Here is a 19,685-nt window from a genome sequence, read left to right on the forward strand (position 1 = left end):
GGTAACACAAAATAAAATAAATAAAAAGAACCCACTTGCACACTGGTGTGTCAAAGATTGCCTGTAAAATACATCTTTTATAAAAAGTTCCAAGCATTTTGTCCAGCAAAAAAATTTAAAGTATTTCTTATTGTCTGAAACAAGATAAGGTTGAAATTCTGGTATGCTTTTTTGTTTACTTATAAATATGTTTATTGATTGGTTGTACAAAAAAATATATAAATTTAAAACATTGGAAAAATTTTAAATTTTCCTTTAAAAGTTCCAACTTTTATGGGCAATACTGTAACTGTTTCACCAATATATAAAAATAGACCACCCTTTAATAAAATCCTATTAAGCTATTTAAGTAAGGAAGAAATTTCTGACTACAACCTAATAAAACTCTTAAGTATCTTAAGTAAACTTAAAACGGAGTAATCGTATTGATTACCTTTGCTATAAAATTCGTAGTTTGTTTTATACACATTTTATATGCCTTAAGAGATATTGAATAAATTATATAATTTACTTATATATAAATCTTTGATAAAATCGTATTGCATTTTAGTATGGGGTGGGACATACAAATCAAATCTTCAATCTTTGAAAGTAGTCCAAAATTATATTCTCACAGTAATTTAGAAAAAGAAGAAGCTATACTCAACGGAATGGTTATATAATTCTGTGATAGTAGAGTAATATAAATTGACTTTACATAAAAAAGGTTTGCTCGTTTTAATATAAAACTCTCATATCTCAAAGATAAATTTCTCTGGAAATGGTATTTGCTCATCATTAGATATTTAAAAAAATTTTATACATTTACATAGCAATAGTTTAGTGATGACAAGCCCTTACATGTATCCAAAATATAATAACGTACTTTATAATAGCAATAAGGCTCTCTATAGAATATTTCACGCAAATAATATTAATCTAAATAGCATTTTAGAGTCTAATCATGCCAGCAATTTTGGATCAGATTTGGCATCATTACTGTATACCCATATTTTAAAACATTTCAAAAGTAGCATTTCATCAAAAAATGTGTCCATAATAAAACCAAGTAATCAACCTGGACTTCTAGATACTGACTGTTATAGGGATTCTTTTTTATAGATAATTACACAGAAGATGAAGCTCACTCACATTCTATAAATAACATTGAAAATAAGCATGCGAAAAGTTTCAGTTTTAGTTTTATTTTAAATTTACAGTCTCTAAGAAATAAAATGGATGAGCTTCATCTTTTACTTGATTCATGTGATTTTCCTGATATTGTATTACTAACTGAGCAGTGGTTAAAGCCTAACGAATGTTTCTTAATATCTGATTATATTCCTATATCAATGTTTTGTCGGCAACACTCCATACATGGAGGAACAGCTATTTTAGTTAAACAAACAATTGAAGCTTTTTTCCGTAAAATTAATAAGTATGATAACTTTCTGTTGGAGAAGGTTTTTGAATTCTCCCTTTGTTTTTGTAAGCGATTTAATTTATATTTTTTTTGTGTTTATAGACTACCCACAGGAGATATTGGTATGTTCCTGGACAAACTTGGTTCTCTATTATCCCAATTGTCTCTACACTCAATAGTTATATTGGCTGGTGACTTTAATACTAACTTCACTGATGTAAGCTTGCTATCATATTTTACATCCCTTTTAAGTATATTGGAATCTTATGACTTAAAGATGCATGTTCTTTAACCCACACATATAACATCCTCATCTGCAACTACTATTGATTATTTGTGTACAAATTTAAATTATGTGTTATTTAGAGTACTCTTATCTGGTATTTCTGACCATGAAACCATTCTCGCTAGGATTCCATGCAACACTGTATTTCCTTCATCTCATTACATAGGAAGAATTTTCAGCAGAGCAAATTTTAATGCTTTTTCTTCTACTACAGCTTTGGTTAATTGGAATGCAGTTGAAATGGCTCCTGACCCGTTTACTTTGTTATTTCATGTGCTATGTGACAAGATCAAGTTGTGCAAGTATACAACTAATGCAAACATTATTCTTTATCATCAGAAATATCGTAGTCTATACAGAAAGACGATAAAAGCAGCAAAGGTTAAATATTATAGTGACTGCTTGAATGTGTCCTCAAATAGGCAGAGGGATTGTTGGTCAATTATAAATGACTTCAGGCATTCTCACAAGAAAGTTTCAAAACCAGAAGTAAGACCAAATATTTTAAATGATTATAACTGTAATATTCCTCATTTATTGCTCAAGGATGTGAATACTAATATTGATGCTTTGCATTATATTCAACAAGTGTCAGTTCAAAATTCTTTTTTCTTTTATCCTGATAGCCTTACTGACGTTAAAGATGCAATTAAAAGCTTAAAAAACCATAAATCAGCTGGAGCTGATGGAATATCATCAAAATTACTACTCCTTTTGCCTGACTCAGCATTGAGTGCCTTAGCTTTTGCCATAAACAATTCCTTTCATATTGGCATCTTTCCAGCATGTTTGAAAGAGGCAGTAGTTATCCCTCTTTATAAGGGTGGAGATTTGAGTGAGCCTTGTAATTTCCGTTCAATTTCTATATTATCTACCCTCTCCAAGATAGTTGAAAAACTTGCAAAAATCAGAATTTTGTCTTTTTTTGCAACATAATTGCATCTGCAAATCAGTTTGGATTTCAAAAGGGAAAAGGGACTCATGACGCTGTTTTCGGCTTTTTGGAGAGTGTCTATGTGTCCTTAAATTCTGGAGAGTCCGCGGCGGCAGTGTTTTGCGATTTATCCAAGGCATTTGATTGTGTAGATCATGGAATACTGCTGTCAAGCTCAATAATTATGGCTTTAGAGGTGTGGCATTGCAATGACTGGAACCTATCTGTCTAATCGTACTCAACGAGTTACAGTATCTGGATGTTTATCCGATTCCAGATCCCTTAAAACTGGAGTACCTCAGGGTTCAGTGTTAGGACCACTATTATTTTTGCTCTATGTAAATGATTTGGGTTCATTAAAACTGCAGGGCAGAGCGCTCGAGTGGACAAAATTCACACGGATTTTTTTTTCTTGCTTTTCTTGTTGTTCTCTTGAAGAAGAGACAAGAAGAATCTGGTGGGTAGTTGATAATAAGATGCCGACGATGGAATTTATAATCCCTTACATAGAAGAAAGAATATTATACGATCTTAAATTATTACATATCTTAAGTACAAAAATGGAAGCAGGTGTTAAATATGCAGGTAACGAATGACAGAAAGAAAAGCCATCTTATCCTATACTTTTAATTATAAAAAACATAATTAGATTAATGAACCAGATGCACTATAAAATCGGCGTTAGCTGTGTCCATTTTACAATACTTAAACTAAAATTAGCTTATCTAAAGTTCAGAATAGTTCTCTCCATACAAAAAAATGCCTAAGAACCATGTTTTTCTGACTTTAGCTTTGCTGAAGTAGATTAGAACTCATCACACTGAATAGTTTGTTCCAAATGAACTTTAATCTATGTCTACAAAGGGAATTTATGTAGAATGAATTGATTTTTACCTATTTTCCTTGAATTAAGTTACTTCGTGTGTGCTGGAAAGGTGAAGAGATGAATATTATTTTGCTTTGCTAAGTGTGACGTTCAGGGCTTTATGCTTAGTGAAAACTCCCCCTTGCAATACAAAGAAAGGTGTAAGTTCCTTGGTATTACCATTGATGGTCGCCTTCGCTTCGAAGATTATATCCTACATCTTGCATCAAAATTATCCTCTGAATGCTTTGCAGTAAGAATGGCGGGGCATGAGCTGGGAGGGGTAGTTGCACGTTCCGTGTACTTTTCTCTTATTGAGTCCCATCTTCGTTATGGCTTACCTTTTTGGGGTTTAAGCAACAAGGGATTATTAAACATAATTTTTGTGATTCAAAAAAGGGCAGTTAGATACCTATGTTCCGCTGGGTTAAGAGATTCTTGTAAACCTCTCTTTATATCTCAAAAAATCCTAACTCGTTTTTCTCTTTTTATCTTAGAAACAGCTACTCTTATTCATAAATGTTCTAAACCTCCCTCTAACACTGGTAATATGACGCGCCAGGTTAAGGATTTTCCCTTACCAATCCCTACATCCTCCCTCACCAAGAACTCACTTATATACCTTAGCAAAAAAATTTACAACCATGTTCCTCTATGTATCAGATAAATTTTAGAACTTTTGACCTGTGCTCTGACATCATTTTAGTGATTTAGTTTTGTTTTCTATTAAATATTTTAATTTACTTCCTCTAAATTCTGTTTGTTAAAATTTAAACGTTATGTTTGTTTCAAATTTGAAATTTAAAGTGAATTTTGAATTTTTTAGTTTTTAGGATGCTTGTACACGAGATTTTGTTTTGTCTTACGTAATATAGCACATTTTCTTTCTTTCTTTCTCATTCTCAGGGACCCAGCAATATTGTACATCACCTGCTTTCACCATTTAATCCCAAAAACTCAATCTTAATTTTATAGATTACTTAGGGCCAAAATTTTACAACAAAACTGTACACTTCTTCAGTTGGTGTCTAATAATCTAATTTAAATATGATCTTAACAGTTTTGTCATGAGTTCTTTGAAGTTCATTTAATTGGTATCCTGGAAGGTTCCCCCATGATGGAATTATGGATCTAATATAGTGCAGGATAAACTTATTGTAAAGTAAAAGTCTTGACTTTTTATTTAAACTTTCCATACACCTTTTGATTGCGCCCACCATTGAAATTATGTTTTTAATTATTGAGTTCATATGCATATTCCAATTAAGATTATTTAATTATTATTCGTCCTCATATTTGTTTAATTCATTTAAAAGACATATTACAATTTCTCTTCTGTTCTTATAGCCTCCCTTAGAGAACGGACGACGTCGCAAAAATAAACTTGTAACGCCTAAACCTGAAAGTGATAAAGAAAATGGAATTTTCCCTCCCGATACCAAGATGAAACCGACACCTCAAAGACACGCCAAACTAAGAATGCTCCTGAAAAAGAGGCAGCAGGAAATTGAATCTAACAAAGAAAAATATGAGCCGAAAGATTCCGTCGAGTGTCAAAAAACAAGTATGAGGATGTCCGAAAGTTCAGAAGGTATAAAAAAATTACACTATTAAATATAGGTTGCCTAATTTAGTTGTGTATATTTGTATACAAATGCAGGAAATATTTCTTATTTTTAGTGTTAAACACACATAACATATTCGATTTAATGTAATTTTTTTCATTTTAAAATAAAATTGTTTTGAGTTATTAATAAGTAGACGTCTTATTTACTCTGTAAAGTTACTCATCAATAGTGGAGATAAGTATAATGTTATTTATATAACAAACCTTCCACTAATTTTTTTTTGAATTCCAGGTGACTTGGTTATTTCGGGCAGTTCTAGCAGTTTGTTAGAAAATGTTTCAAATGATGATTCAATCATTGAAATTCAAGGTAAAACGTTTTTTTGACTATTATCTTATTCTTGCAATGGTTTAATCTGTAAAGTGGATTGTTTGCTGCATTGCATTGCTAATTTAACATTTTTTTTTTAGGAAATAAATTTAATAAAAGCAAAGAACAATCATCAGAATCAGGTAATGTACTGTAACTGAATTCTAGAACATTGTCGTTTAATTGCTTCTAAGGTCAAAAAAAACTGAAAAACGAAACTAATTAAACTGATTAAAATGTCACGGAAGGCGATCCTATTTTAAAGACCCATTTAATAAAGAAATCTTAAGAATTTTCCGCTTTGTTTTTGCATTGAAAGTCAAAGCAAACAAGTAGACAAATTCTATAAAACTTAGATTACGGGGATTTACAATAAGATAAATAATTTATGTTACCTAATTAACATAAATTTGGACCCTCAAACAAGATGAACTACTAAAAACTATAGAAGAAAATAATAAACATAGTAGAACCCTAACTAAAGTCGAAATTATACCCATTTGTAGTTACGTCATCCAGATGAGAAAAAACGTATGGCGTAGATATTTTTGCCAATCAATATTAGGTTAGGAACTTTACCATTATTTTAACTCACTGGGAAGAATTTAAATACTGACAATTTAATTTACTTGTTCATGAAAAAAATGCTGCTTGAAGGAATATGTTAACACATTTAAATGAAAATACCATTCCAAAAAATAACTTAAACGACGATCATAAAATAAAATTTGCTAGAACAAAAAAAGCTTAATCAATCTCGTCAGTATTGTCAGAGTCAGAACTGAAATCAGAGATATTATCTTCGTCATCGTCGTCTTCGTCAGTCGTAATCACAAGTGGCAGAATGTCATAGGCATCACACACTTGTATTGCCTCCCAAGCCTTTTCAATTACCTTTTCTGTATGAAAAACATATTTTTGCCAATGATCTATAGAAATTTCGTTTATTACCATTTCCCATGTAGTCAAAACTTCTGAAGGTGACCCCTTAAAATTGGAATCATATTTTCGTTTACATTCCGACCATACCATTTCATTTCAATTGCATTAAACTGGCAATGATATGGTGGCAGTCGCAAAATTTTGTGTCCTAAAGGTTTAACATATTCATCAAGGAAGTACGTTTTTTCACTAGGGCAGTTTCTGTGTGCAATACTCAATATTTTATCTTTCATGGCTTTTTCTGGAAAGCCAATATTCTTTTTCTTCAACCGTTCGGTCAGTATCTGCTTTGTCCAAGATTTTCTCGGGATTTCTTCTAATAAATCAGAATGGTAACTTGCATTGTCCATGATTATAAATGACTTTGGGGGAAGATTTGGAACCAGCTGAGTTTTAAACCAGTTTTCGAAGTTTTTCCTGTTCATATTGTCATGATAATCTCCCGTCTTTAATCCACTCTTGAATATTAAATTTGCACCCTTGATGAAGCCATCTTTGGTTCCGGCGTGGACCACGATATAACGACGACCTTAAAAATAAAAGATAATTCAATTCTCTTCTTTTAGAAATCATTCTTCCAGAACATAAATTTAATATAATTAATAAGTAATGTTCCATGCACATACGAGTAGTGTATAGAGTTAAATTCCCTCATATTGTCTTAGAGAGAAATTATATGAAACAGATGAAATTATGAAGTTAGAGGGCCCTTACAAGAGCAATAGTTTTTATTCGAAAAAAAATCTAAAAAGATAACCAGATAATTTTTACCTTCATTGTTTTTCCTTGAATCCGTGTGCTTGGTGTCATCTTGCCAGCTACTACGAAATGATCCCTTTGCTAAAAATCCACGTCTCGTTAATGAAAACTGGAGTAAAACCTTCCGGACCTACATTTCTATTTTTGATATACTCCCTTAAAAAATTGATTCTTTTATGAACAATATTTGGCAAGTCCATCAAATAGTTTCTGTTATTTGATTTTTTCCACTTGAAGCCTATACTATTGATCCATCTTCTTAAGGAGTCGATGGAAAACTCAAAATATTCAATTTCTTCCCTGAACTTTTCTCTTATTGTTGCCAATATTACATGTTCTTTTCTGGCGTACATAGAATAAATTGTGTCCCGAATTCTATGTTTCAAATATGTTGTAATTTTGGTTTTTGCTGTCTTTTGCTTGGAAGATATACGGGCTGCGTAATCCTGATCTAATTTTATCCCATTCTTCTTTATACTTGCGATCGTTGTTGTGCTCAATTTTGTTGCATCTGCGGCTCGCTGTATCACATTCTCAATTTGAAGTGCAATTCCGTTTCGGACTTGTTCCTTTTCCAGTTGAAAAAAAGCCAATATTTATTTATTTATTTATTTACAGTCAAGGCTTTCTAACAGACAGGCACAGCTGTCCAATAATAAGAAAGCACGTTATATCACAAATACAAATTAGTAAACAAGTTAGTGATAACCTTGAATACATGAATGCCAAATCTGTATACATGCCAGAGAGTGTAACTGATCATAACCTAACATATATAGAGCTAAATATTCCTAAATATCAAGCATACAAAAAAGTTATAAAATATCGTGACTATGCAAAAACTAATACCATAGCTTTTAAAAATGAGGCAGAACAACTCCCGTCGCATGATATATATTATACTTATAATATTAGTGAAAAAATTGCAATACTAAAAAATAATATTACTTACTTAATTAATAAATATGCACCTTTTAAAACTAAAATATTACAAGAAAAACCTTTTACTCCCTGGATCACGAGCAATATAAAATTTTTAATGAAACTTAGAGATAAGGCACGTCACAAATATTTAAAACAGAAAACTCCTGGGAATTTAAATTACTACAGACAGCTTCGAAATTTCACTAAACATGCCATAAGTAGAGAGAAAGCGGCATATTTCAAACAATTTTCCTTAAAAAAAGGTAAAGATTTTTGGAATACCGCTAAAAAACTTTTTTACAAAAACTAAAACCAATCCTTTACCAGAAACACTAAATAATGCAGTAGACCTAAACTCATTTTTTTCTAACTCCGTGGCTTTTACAAAATCAACCTCAAATGAAAAAATTGACTTCTACAAAAATAATAAACTAAATGTTAATCAGGAAGAGTTTTATATCAATTTAATTGATGAGGAAAAAACTGCGAATATTATAAAAAACATTGGAAGTAATGCAATGGGAGTTGATGAAATTTGTATTAAAGATTTAAATATATGTCTTCCTTATTGTTTAGAGGCTTTAGTTAATATTATTAATAGTTGTATTTTGCAGAAAATTTATCCTAGTGAATGGAAACAAGCTATTCTTATTCCTTTACCTAAAATTTCCTCCCCTGAAGAATTTAAAGACATAAGACCAATAAGCATTTTACCAGTTATATCAAAAATATTAGAACGTCACATTTATAATGAACTCTTTAAATATTTATATAAGTTTAAAATAATTCCTGATTGTCAGTCGGGATTTCGAAAATCTTTTAGTACTACAACAAGTCTCATAAGCCTTATTAATTATATTAGAATTAAAGAAGACAAAAAACAGATAACTTGCTTAACCCTACTTGATTTTAGTAAAGCATTCGACATCATTGATCATAAATTACTACTAGCTAAATTACACTATTTTGGGTTGTCTACAAATGCCATTATATTTTTCCAATCTTATCTTGAGGGTCGGTCTCACTGCGTTCGGGTAATCAAAAAGTCAAATTATGAGTTCTCCAACTTCTTGCCTCTTACCATGGGTGTTCCACAAGGATCCATATTAGGACCGTTGCTGTTTTCTCTCTATGTGGCTGATATGGAAAAGTGTCTTCAAAATTCAAAACTCCAACAGTATGCTGACGATTCCCAGGTATATATTGCTTTTGATACTCCAGGTCTGCATGAGGCGCAAAATAAAATAAATACTGATCTACAGAGCTTGACTGAGAATCATAACTTAAAACTTAACGCATCAAAATCGTGTGTAATGTTTGTAACACATAACAAGAGTCAGCTGCAAGAGGTTTCAAACAGATTTCAACAGTTGTTAAAGGCGAGTCTCTTCCAGTTGTAACTGAAAAACGTAATTTAGGTGTAGTTATTGATTCAAATCTTAACTTTACTTCCCATATTAAAGTCAAACTTCAAGCCGCCTACATCAGATTAAAGGGCCTTTATCGGTATAGGAAAATGTTGCCTTCAAAAATAAAATATTGGCTGTGTGATACACTAGTTCTTTCATTACTTGACTGTGGGGATATTGTATACGGCGATTCTTTAACTAAATACTTATCGAACAAAATACAAAAACTTCAGAATAGTTGCATGAGATATTCATTTAATATTGCCTCTAGAAACCGCATAACTCCATATTTAAATTCTAATTTAATTCTGAATATGAGCAATAGAAGGAAAGTCCATATGTTTAATTTAATTTATAAAATAATGAAAACCGGACAGCCTGCAAATTTAAGAAATTTATTTTTTAATCAAGATATTCCTTATAATACAAGAAATCCCCATTTGCTTAGAATTCCTTTACATAGAACAGCAACCTTTAAAAAATCTTTTTTATATATGGGCATTCGGATGTGGAATGAACTACCTATTTATATAAAGGAATGTTTGCCTAAAAAAAAATTTATTATAAACTTAAAAAAATATCTCTTAAACACGCAAATTATGGTAACCTAATGTGACCGTATTTTATAAAATGGTATTTTTGTTTTAATTAATGTTCTGCACACCTGATCTTGCTAATTGCAAATATTTACATTAAAATTAAATTCTCACTCGCCTGTTATCTACCCTTCGTGCTCGCCCCTATACCGTTCTCGCTCGTCTTTGGATTCTTTTATTTATTTTTTTGTTTTTCTTTTTGCCCAGCTTCATAGCCACTCGCTAGTTCATTGTAAAATGCATATATTGTCCCTTTTGATTTTGGTATGGACCTTATTGTAAATACATAATATTACGTTTTTTAGAAAATAGTTTATTTAGGAACACGGGTTGTACAGCACATGTACAAGTAATCTATGTACTTGCATGTGTATCGGTTTTTTTTTTATAAAAATCGCGTTGCACTCCGATTACCAAACAAATTGTTGTAATTTTGAATTATTTGTATATTCATGGAATTTAGTTTTGTATATTCTGTAATAATGTTTAATAATTTTGAATGGTAATAAAAGTTTTTTTTTTTTTTTTCTATATAATAATAATTACAACTACAGAGAATTAATTCTTAAAATTACATCATAATCTAGAAAGAATTACTTATGTAGTTTAATCAGGAAGCCGTCTTAGGTGTCGTTTAAAGGCATCAAAACTCAAAAAAAATAAGTCAATATTAGGATGGTTTAACTCCAAACTATTATACATACGGGTACATCTAATAATTGGAGAATTCGATAAGTAATTGGAAAAATTGATGTTAAAATTGAGTTTTTCTAAAACAGATGAAGAATCAATAAAGTTGTTTACGGCCTTGTATATAAATATTAAATCAAAATTTCTTCTTCGGACCTCCAACGATTGCATATTATAAAATTTTAAATTATCATCATAACTAAAGAAATGCCGTCGTCTGTTAAACCTATAATTTAAAGTGTTAACAAATTTGCGCTGCACACTCTCTAGTCGGCCAATATAATTGGCGTACATTGGATTCCAAACTGTTGTTGCGTATTCCAGTACAGGTCTTACTATACTATTGAATAAAATTGTTAAGGAATTTATGTTGCTAAATCCTTTTGTTGCTCGAAAAACAAATCCAAGATTTTTAAGAGCCTTTTGTACAATATTTTCAAGATGCTTTTCAAACAAAAGCCTAGGATCCAATGTCACCCCAAGATCCTTAATATAATCCAAATATTTAAGCTTAACATTATTTAGGTAAAGATCACATTTAACTTGCAGAGGAACAGGCCTTTTAGAGAACAAAATACAATTACATTTATCCAAATTGACAAAAAGTCTATTCAAAGTACAGTAATTCATAAAATTAGATAAATCGTACTGTAAAGTAAAGTAATCAGCAGCCGAATTAATAGTTTTTGAGATTTTAAGATCATCTGCATATAAAGCATAGCTACTATGTGAAAAACATTGCTCTATATCATATAGGAAAATGATAAACAGCAGAGTACCCAAGTGTGACCCCTGAGGCACACCTGAAGTCACAGCTGTACTCTTCGATTTTTCGCCATTTACAACAACATACTGAGATCTTTCACTTAAGTAACTTTTAAAAATTTCAAACAAAGCCCCATGTACCCCGAAATTCTCAAGCTTTATTAAAAGAGTTGGGTGGTGGACCTTATCGAAAGCTTTAGAGAAATCGGTGTACACTGTACATGTCTCAGAACCTCGCTCTATATTCTCAGATATGAGTTGAACGTAAGGCACAAGGTTAGTCAGTGCCGATCTTTTTTTAAAAAAGCCGTGTTGGTTTAAGTCAATCGATCCCCTAACAATAAAAAATAATTGATCCAAAATAAGAGACTCAAACAGTTTCCCAAAATGGCTCCAGAGAGAGAAATCGGTCTATAGTTATTGATAGCGCTTTTATCTCCTGATTTAAACATAGGCACAATTTGGGCCACTTTCCAAAGCTTAGGGTATTTACCAGTTGAAATACATTGATTATACAATAAATATAGAGGCTCACAAAGATTATGAGTTTGATGATTTCAGAAATATTGAGGGAAATCCGTCTGGCCCAGGACCCTTTTTGGGATTCATAGAGCATAATGCTTCTCTAATATCGTCTTCTCGAACATGATCAACAGTAAAACATTCTTTTGATTGGACAACATCAATTAATGATGGAGTATTAGATGGTTCAAAAACACTGCTAAAAAACTTTGAGAAAAGTTCACAAATGTCAGAGTTATTCGTAGCATATTGATCATTAAATGTCATTTTTAACGGCAAATTTTGTGTATTCCTTTTATTATTAATAAACGACCAAAAGTACTTTGTGTCATGCTTAATATTTTCCTCTGTTTTAGTAATGTAAACTTTATGGTCTTTACTAATATTTAGTTTTACAGTTTTACGTAAATTTGAGAAAATATCGTAGTCAGACTGTAGCTTGTATTTTTTCCAGTCTCTGTGCACCTGCACTTTATTCTTTATTAAATTAATAGTGTGCTTAGAAAACCATAAAGGATATTGGCGCTTTTTAATTTTTATTTTTGATATTTCAGAATTCACAATATTACTCAGTTCTGCGTAAAAACATTCGATGTTGTTATCTACATCACGAGATAAAAATAAATCCTTCCACTGAAGAGAACGAATTTTCTCATTAATAACTGCATAATTTGCCCTAATGAAATTTACCTTTTGATAAGAATTACACACGACTTTTTTTTCATAATTTAACTTAATATTTACCTCCAACGACATATGATGACTGTCCTCAGGCACTAATGGGTAATTACATTTAAGTACCTCGGTTATTAAAGAATTAGTACCTACAACTAAATCTAAAATTCTATTCCTTGAATTCAAAATATAATTAAATTGTTTTAAACCATTAAGGAAGTAAAAATCAGTAAAGCATTTGTTACATGGGTCAGTGGCGTTATCAGAATTTAGTTTGTTATTACGCGACCAGGATAAATTAGGCAAGTTAAAATCACCTAGCAATAAAACTTTCCCATTAATTTTGTTACTTAGTACAGACTCTACTTTTGACATCAAATGTTTATAGTTATTCGAAGATGCGTGAGGGGGGACATGACAGTACAAATTAACAATTTATTACCTCCATTTAAGACGACACTGACCCATATATCTTCAATTATATTATTGGTGTTACATTACATACAATATATTTCAAATCATCAGCTGCGATTGTTCATTATACCTATTATATCTTTTTTTAGGCATTATCTAACACTTTTCGAAATAACTTTCAAGAACAAGTTGACAAACCAATATTTTTGATTGACAGTGACGGATATTTCACATAACCTAGTATATAAAAGATGAATAATCATCAGACACCAATTTTTTTCAAAAGTTTGTTGTCGTCGCTGTTTGAAATATGCTAAACAAAGATAAACAAAAATGACGTCATTACAAATGGGTATAATTTCGACTTCAGTCATGGTTTCTATAGTCATGGTCAACTTAGCGAAAAATGCACTTGGTCATTTTTTGACATAAAAATAAAATATTTTTATGAAATGTCATAGATCATTTAAAAGGAAAAAAAATCTTTTTATTTAGGCAAAGTTGATGAAGGTATCTCACAACGGAAACGTCAAAAATAAAAACTGAATGCATGGGGAGGGAATGAAGGGATGCATTGCTTTTAAAAAGTGGTCCCAATAATACTTTTACGGATTTTACAAATATTTTAAAATAAAAAAAATACAGCACTTTTTTCGAAAATGCAACTTTGTGGTTTTCAAAATATTTCAAAAAAGATAAAATCATTCTCGAAGCGGCATTGGATTGGCAATTAAATTGCCTACAACTTTCCCCATTTGACCAATTTTCTATCTCTATAAGTTTCCAAGGTACCCAATTTGGGTACATATTGATTTTTCGATTCCCTGTTTTGTTTTGAGTCTTTTTTATTTATACTCCCTTATACATATCTCTAGCGGTTTTCGAGAAAAATAAAATTTGCGTGTTTTTTGTTAAAGACCAGGGGATAACTCTTTGTTTATTTCTTAGCCATTTAAGTTCCTAAAGAGCTCAAATTTTAACCATCATTTTAAGAGACCATCTTCATTAACTTTTCATAATATAATACTGAGTTAATCCGCATTTTACAGGGATGTCGAAAATTAAATTATTATCTTCCATTTACTTAAATGGCAAAAAGTCATTTTTTTTATACGGATTCTCTGTATTTTATTTTTTATTCTAATAGACTGTTATAATACCTGTAATTTAATATAACATATTCCTATACCTAAGTAGCCGCGTTTTAGAAATAAATACTTATTTTCGTGAAATTTGATGTCACAATGGTTTAATAAATGACAGTGACATATTGAGTTAAAATATTAACATTGTGTTTTATGGTCAATTTAATTAAAAACTCTAAAATAGAAGATTAACTACTGAAATGAGGTTTTGATGAGGTTATTTATTTTCCATGGATAATGTGTTCAAATAATAGCAAGAACATTTAGAAAATGTAATGAAATGTATTCAGATCTCCTATAAATGGATCGGCCAAAGTTTGTAAAAAGTTACAAAATAATTTTGAAAATTATGAATTATGAAAATTAAAAACATTTAATGTATTTCAATAAGAATTTCTAAATGTGCCGCTTTCATTCCAGACGTCAGTTTTCAGTCCATGATCTGCCAAAGAAAATCCCTGCTCAAAGGCAAATTTTTCCCTGCTGGAATGGAGAGAAACTTCTGCCACGCGAAATCCTCAATATCCACATCAGGTTCATCACAAAAATCCCAGCGAAAAAAAATCGCAGCACTGCATAATAAGAATCCGGAAGTGCAAAAATCAGAAGCAGAAGAAGACTCTCCTGCAATCATTCAGGATCCAAATGTTCCGGATACCGATCAGGAGTCTAATCAGGAGGTTAAATCTGATGTGATACCTGAGGAATCCTCTGAATCCGAAACTGTGCCGAAAAAAGTTTTTACCAAACAGGATTTTTGTCAGTTGGTGCAAGGCTGCACTTGCGTTACCTGCCGAATTACGTTGGAGGACGACGATTGGGATTCCCCTATTCAGTTTGAATCGGAAAAAAAAGACGACAACGCCAAGGTTCCAGGTAATAAATCGAGCTTATTATTTATGTTTATAAGGTCATATATTAATCTACACTTTTAATTTAGGTATTATTATAAAGGCTCCCAGGTTGTTAAAGGTGAATTCGGAGAAAAAACCTTCGAAGCAATCCGAGATTTTATCCGTGAATTATGGGGAAATGTCTTCGATGGACAAAAATTTAACGTCAAAAGTTTTGGTTCATGGGTAAGTTTCCTAAGTATCTCATTTCTTAAGTTCCATTAAGTTTCAAAAAAATGTTTTTGGGAGCCAAAAATAGGTGGGTTACAAAAACAAAAGAATTTGACAATTTCAATGTTTGAACCGACGTTTTTTTGTCAAAAACATGATTTTTAACCCATAAATATCACTACGTAATGAGGTACAAGTCGAAACTGAAAACAATATTAAAAATTCAGGTTTTAAATGCAGTGTGGAAGGTTATTGTCTAACACGGATTCGCAGTTACTATAATTTGTTATAAAGTGGATTTCCTCGACGCTTTGACAAGAAAAGAACAAGTGGATTCCATCTATACTGATTTCTCCAAAGCCTTTGACAGAGTTAGCTTCGATATATTTCTCTTCAGCATTTTGGGATTTACCGGGAAGGCTGTGTAGTGGATGTCAAGTTTTTTAAAGAATCATGCGCAAAGAGTAAAGCTTTTTAATTATCTAAAAAGGCGTTGGTCGAATTAGTTTTTTCGAAATATTAGGAGTACTGAATACTTAATGAGAAGAGGAGAAATTCCACCTCTAAATCGGTGGTATTTTGGTTTCTAATATAAATACACAATAAAAGAGAGTTGTTCTCTATTGGTTTTTCATACATTTTTTGTATGAAAAAAAAATCCATCTTAAAATTGTTTGCTACTGTAGATAGCGCACTCGTTTAAATGGTCTTGTGTCATGTCGTGTTTTAGTCTTTAAGTAAATAAACATTAGTAGCTAAGACAGTTTAATAGCTGTAAACTTCTCATTTTAACATAATGCGTGATAATCGACACAAATGTCAATTCCACCAAACCTTCCATAATAATTGACACTTGTCATTACATATAATCGAGTATCAAGCGTACGATACAAAAGGTAAATTCACATGGCTTGCTGACCGAATCACTAACTCATGACAGTCTTGTCTAGTCAATAAGAGTTTCTACCATTTGTTTTCCTACATATTTTCTGACAAACTAATAGTTTGTGAGAATTTTCCAAAAAAGTGACTCCTCTACTTCACTATAGACTTGCACTTACAATCCCCCCTCCAAATTTACTGTAACTTGGTTGCTACTATAGACAGAGCGTTCGTTTAAACAGTTTTGTCTAGTAAACGAGAGTTGCTACCACTCGTTTTTTTTACATTTTTTCTGACAAATAGTTTCTCTTTGAAAAAGTCTTTTTCAGAAAACTGAGTCCTCTACTTCACTATATCAACTTGCCTTTAGACTCTCCCTCAAAATGTACTGTAACTTGTTTCCTTCTATAGAAAGAGCATTTATTTAAAACGTCTTATATATTAAACAATAGTTGCAACCATTTGTTTTCCTACATATTTTTTGACAAACAAATAGTAAGAATTTTCCAAAAAACTGACTCCTCTACTTTACTATCGACTTGCATTTAGACTCTCCTTACAAAATTTGCTGTAACTTGGTTGCTACTATAGAGTGAGCATTCATTTAAAAGGTCTTATGTAATAAACAAGACTTGCTACCATTTGTTTTCTTACATATTTTCTAAAAAGCAAATAGTTTTTGAAAAATTTCCAAAAAACTGACTTCTCTACTCAACTATTGACTTACACTTCAATTCCTTCTACAAAATCGACTTTAAATTGGTTGCTACTGTAGATACGGCATTTATTTAAATGTTCTTCGCTAGGAAACGAGAGTTGCTGTTATTTGTTTCTTTTCCATATTTTCTGGCATAAAAACAGTTTTTGAGAAATTTCCAAATCTGCTTGACTTCTCTGCTCTACTATTGACTTCCACTTAAACTTCCTCTACAAAATCGACTGTAACTTTGGTTGCTTCTGTAGATAGAGCAATAAAAAGCACACACAATCTGTTTTCTTACATATTTTTTACTTTTATCTAAAGTTTTGCTCTTTGCGGATGACCTACAATTGTATAGAAGTATGCAGAGTTCGAATGACATTCTTTTACTGTAGAGGGACCTTGATACCCTTGAATAAAACTAAATTGTATAAATACCAAGTTAAAGATCTTGGCACTGATTTCACATCTTCCAAATTCAACCGAGGGGATTATATTATAAATTGGGAAAAATTAAACGTCAAGTAACAAGTCTCAAATATAAAATATCAAATACAAAGTTTAAAGATATTTGAGTGTGGAGTTTATTTTTAGAAATTGCAGTGACTATCCAATTGATGTAGTGAAGACTGTGTATGATATCCTTTATATGATCAATATATTGTTTAACTTAAGAAGGTCCAAAATCAGTTTTTAAAATTCTGTGCTTATAAGTTGGCTATTCCACTGCAAAATTTTGATAGGCAAGTAACAGTTGATCAGTTAAACTTAAACTCACTTAAGGATCAACTTGATTAGTAATAGATTACGAATTTTGTTTTAGCTGGAAATTTCCTCTTTTGAAAATGTGTGCCCAGCTTGACAACAGAGAATGAGCACATGTTGAACTCAAAGTTATTCTAGTCTTTTAATGCTCTAAAGTCTAAGGAAATTAGCTTTGACTATACATTCGATGGTATAATTCTTTCTAACTGTGATTATGTTCGTGATTTGGGTGTCACTATTGACAAGAGACTTAATTTTTGCAATCATAGAGATAACATCATAAAGTCATTTTTAAATCTCTTGGCTTTATTATAAGAGACTTCACTAATATAAATCAAGTAGAATCATCTTGTTTAATTCCCTAATAAAATCTTATGAAAAATATATGCTTTCCCTTTATCAGGAAACCATTTGTGCTGCTTTGCTTTTTCTTTTCAAATTATGTAATGGTCAACTGCCCGGAACTACTAGCAGCTCTACACTTTGTGTCTTACATTAATACTAGATGACAAAACATTTTTTACTTACAAACATATAGCACAAATTTGGCAAAGGAAGAGCCTTTATACAGACCATTGGCTTGACTTTGTCAATTCGAATCTGGAATATCCGTCTGAATAAACCTATTTAGTTAATGTACCTCTTGTACTTTTTTTACGTATTTTATGATTATTAATTAATATATAATATTTATTATGTTTTTAGCTATGATTATTATTATTTTTCATTACCTATGCATTGTTAATACTTATATTTTCACATATTGTCTAGTAAAAAAGCTATGATCAAACCACTAGCTAAAGTTTCCGATCCTACGGAGCTTAGAGACTTAAGACCTATTAGTATTTTACCAGTTGTTTCCAAAATCTTGGAAAGACATATTTATAATCAGATAATAGAATTTTGTGACTCATAATATCATTCCAAGCTGTCAGTCCGGTTTTCGTAAACAGTTCAGTACAATTACTTGTCTTGTTAAAGCTTATTAATGATATAATGAAGATAAGAAACTAACAACTTGCCTGTGTCTCCTAGACTTTAGTAAAGCACTTGATATGCTTAATCATAAGATGTTACTTGCAAAATTGCACTATTTTGGTTTTTCGGATAATTCACTAAATTTATTAAAGTCTTATCTTTCTGATAGATTCCATTGTGTTATAATTGCCCAATCAACACTCAATTTCAAAATCGACCTATGTACATTTAAAAACAGGAGTACCACAAGGCTCTATTCTAGAACCTTTATTATTTTCCTGATATCGAAACAAAATTGAATTATACGAGACTTAAGCAGTATGCTGATGATTCACAAATGTATACGATGTTTTGTCACAAATCCTTAATTCTTACCCGAACACAATTTAATAATGATCTGGATAACATTTCTAAATTTGCTGAAAATCACAATCTAAAACTGAATGCTAATAAATCATGTGCTCTTTTTATAGGATCCAATAAAATTCAACTTGAAGTAGCCAGGAATAACTATACTCAAAAAAACCCAAAATACAAATATACCAGTAGTGGATGAAGCCAAAAATTTAGGATTAATTGCTAATAACAGCTTCTTAGCCCATATACGCAAAAAATTACTCTTTTTATGTGTTTTGTGTTTTTTCAATGGTTGTGGATAATTTAATTTAATTTTTTTCGCTTCTTCCTGCGTCTTCCTCTTCTGTTCGTCGCATGCCCTTGCCTTTAGCATCCACATTGCGTTTTTTTTTAATTGGAAGAAGTCAATATTTGTGTTCAAATTAAAATATATTATCTAAGGGTGCATCGCATTAGTTTTTTTTTAAAGGTTTTTTTGTATCGGTTCTTGCTAGGAAATTAAAATTGCAAATTCAGTAATTGACATTTTGTATTTTTTTTCTTTGGCAAATAAGTGTTTTTTGAATTTTGAATTTGATTAGGATTAGATTCCTGTTAGACAATAAATAAATTTGAATTTGAATAATAATTTTGACGATGTATTTGTATGCTATTTCTTAATGGTAATAAAACTG

General features: G+C 31.1%; 1 protein-coding gene across 1 annotated transcript in view; it reads left to right on the forward strand.

Moving 5' to 3' along the window:
* LOC126739498 (putative ATP-dependent RNA helicase TDRD12) overlaps positions 1 to 19,685 on the forward strand; it is an 82,734-nt gene that overhangs the window by 9,432 nt on the left and 53,617 nt on the right. Inside the window, exons 6-10 of the mRNA XM_050445205.1 lie at positions 4,835 to 5,078; positions 5,347 to 5,424; positions 5,526 to 5,567; positions 14,686 to 15,141; positions 15,206 to 15,344. Of these exons, the coding sequence (XP_050301162.1) occupies positions 4,835 to 5,078; positions 5,347 to 5,424; positions 5,526 to 5,567; positions 14,686 to 15,141; positions 15,206 to 15,344 (959 nt within the window). The remainder of the gene's footprint in view (positions 1 to 4,834; positions 5,079 to 5,346; positions 5,425 to 5,525; positions 5,568 to 14,685; positions 15,142 to 15,205; positions 15,345 to 19,685) is intronic.

Source organism: Anthonomus grandis, chromosome 8 (assembly GCF_022605725.1).
Source record: "Anthonomus grandis grandis chromosome 8, icAntGran1.3, whole genome shotgun sequence".
NCBI lineage: Eukaryota > Metazoa > Arthropoda > Insecta > Coleoptera > Curculionidae > Anthonomus > Anthonomus grandis.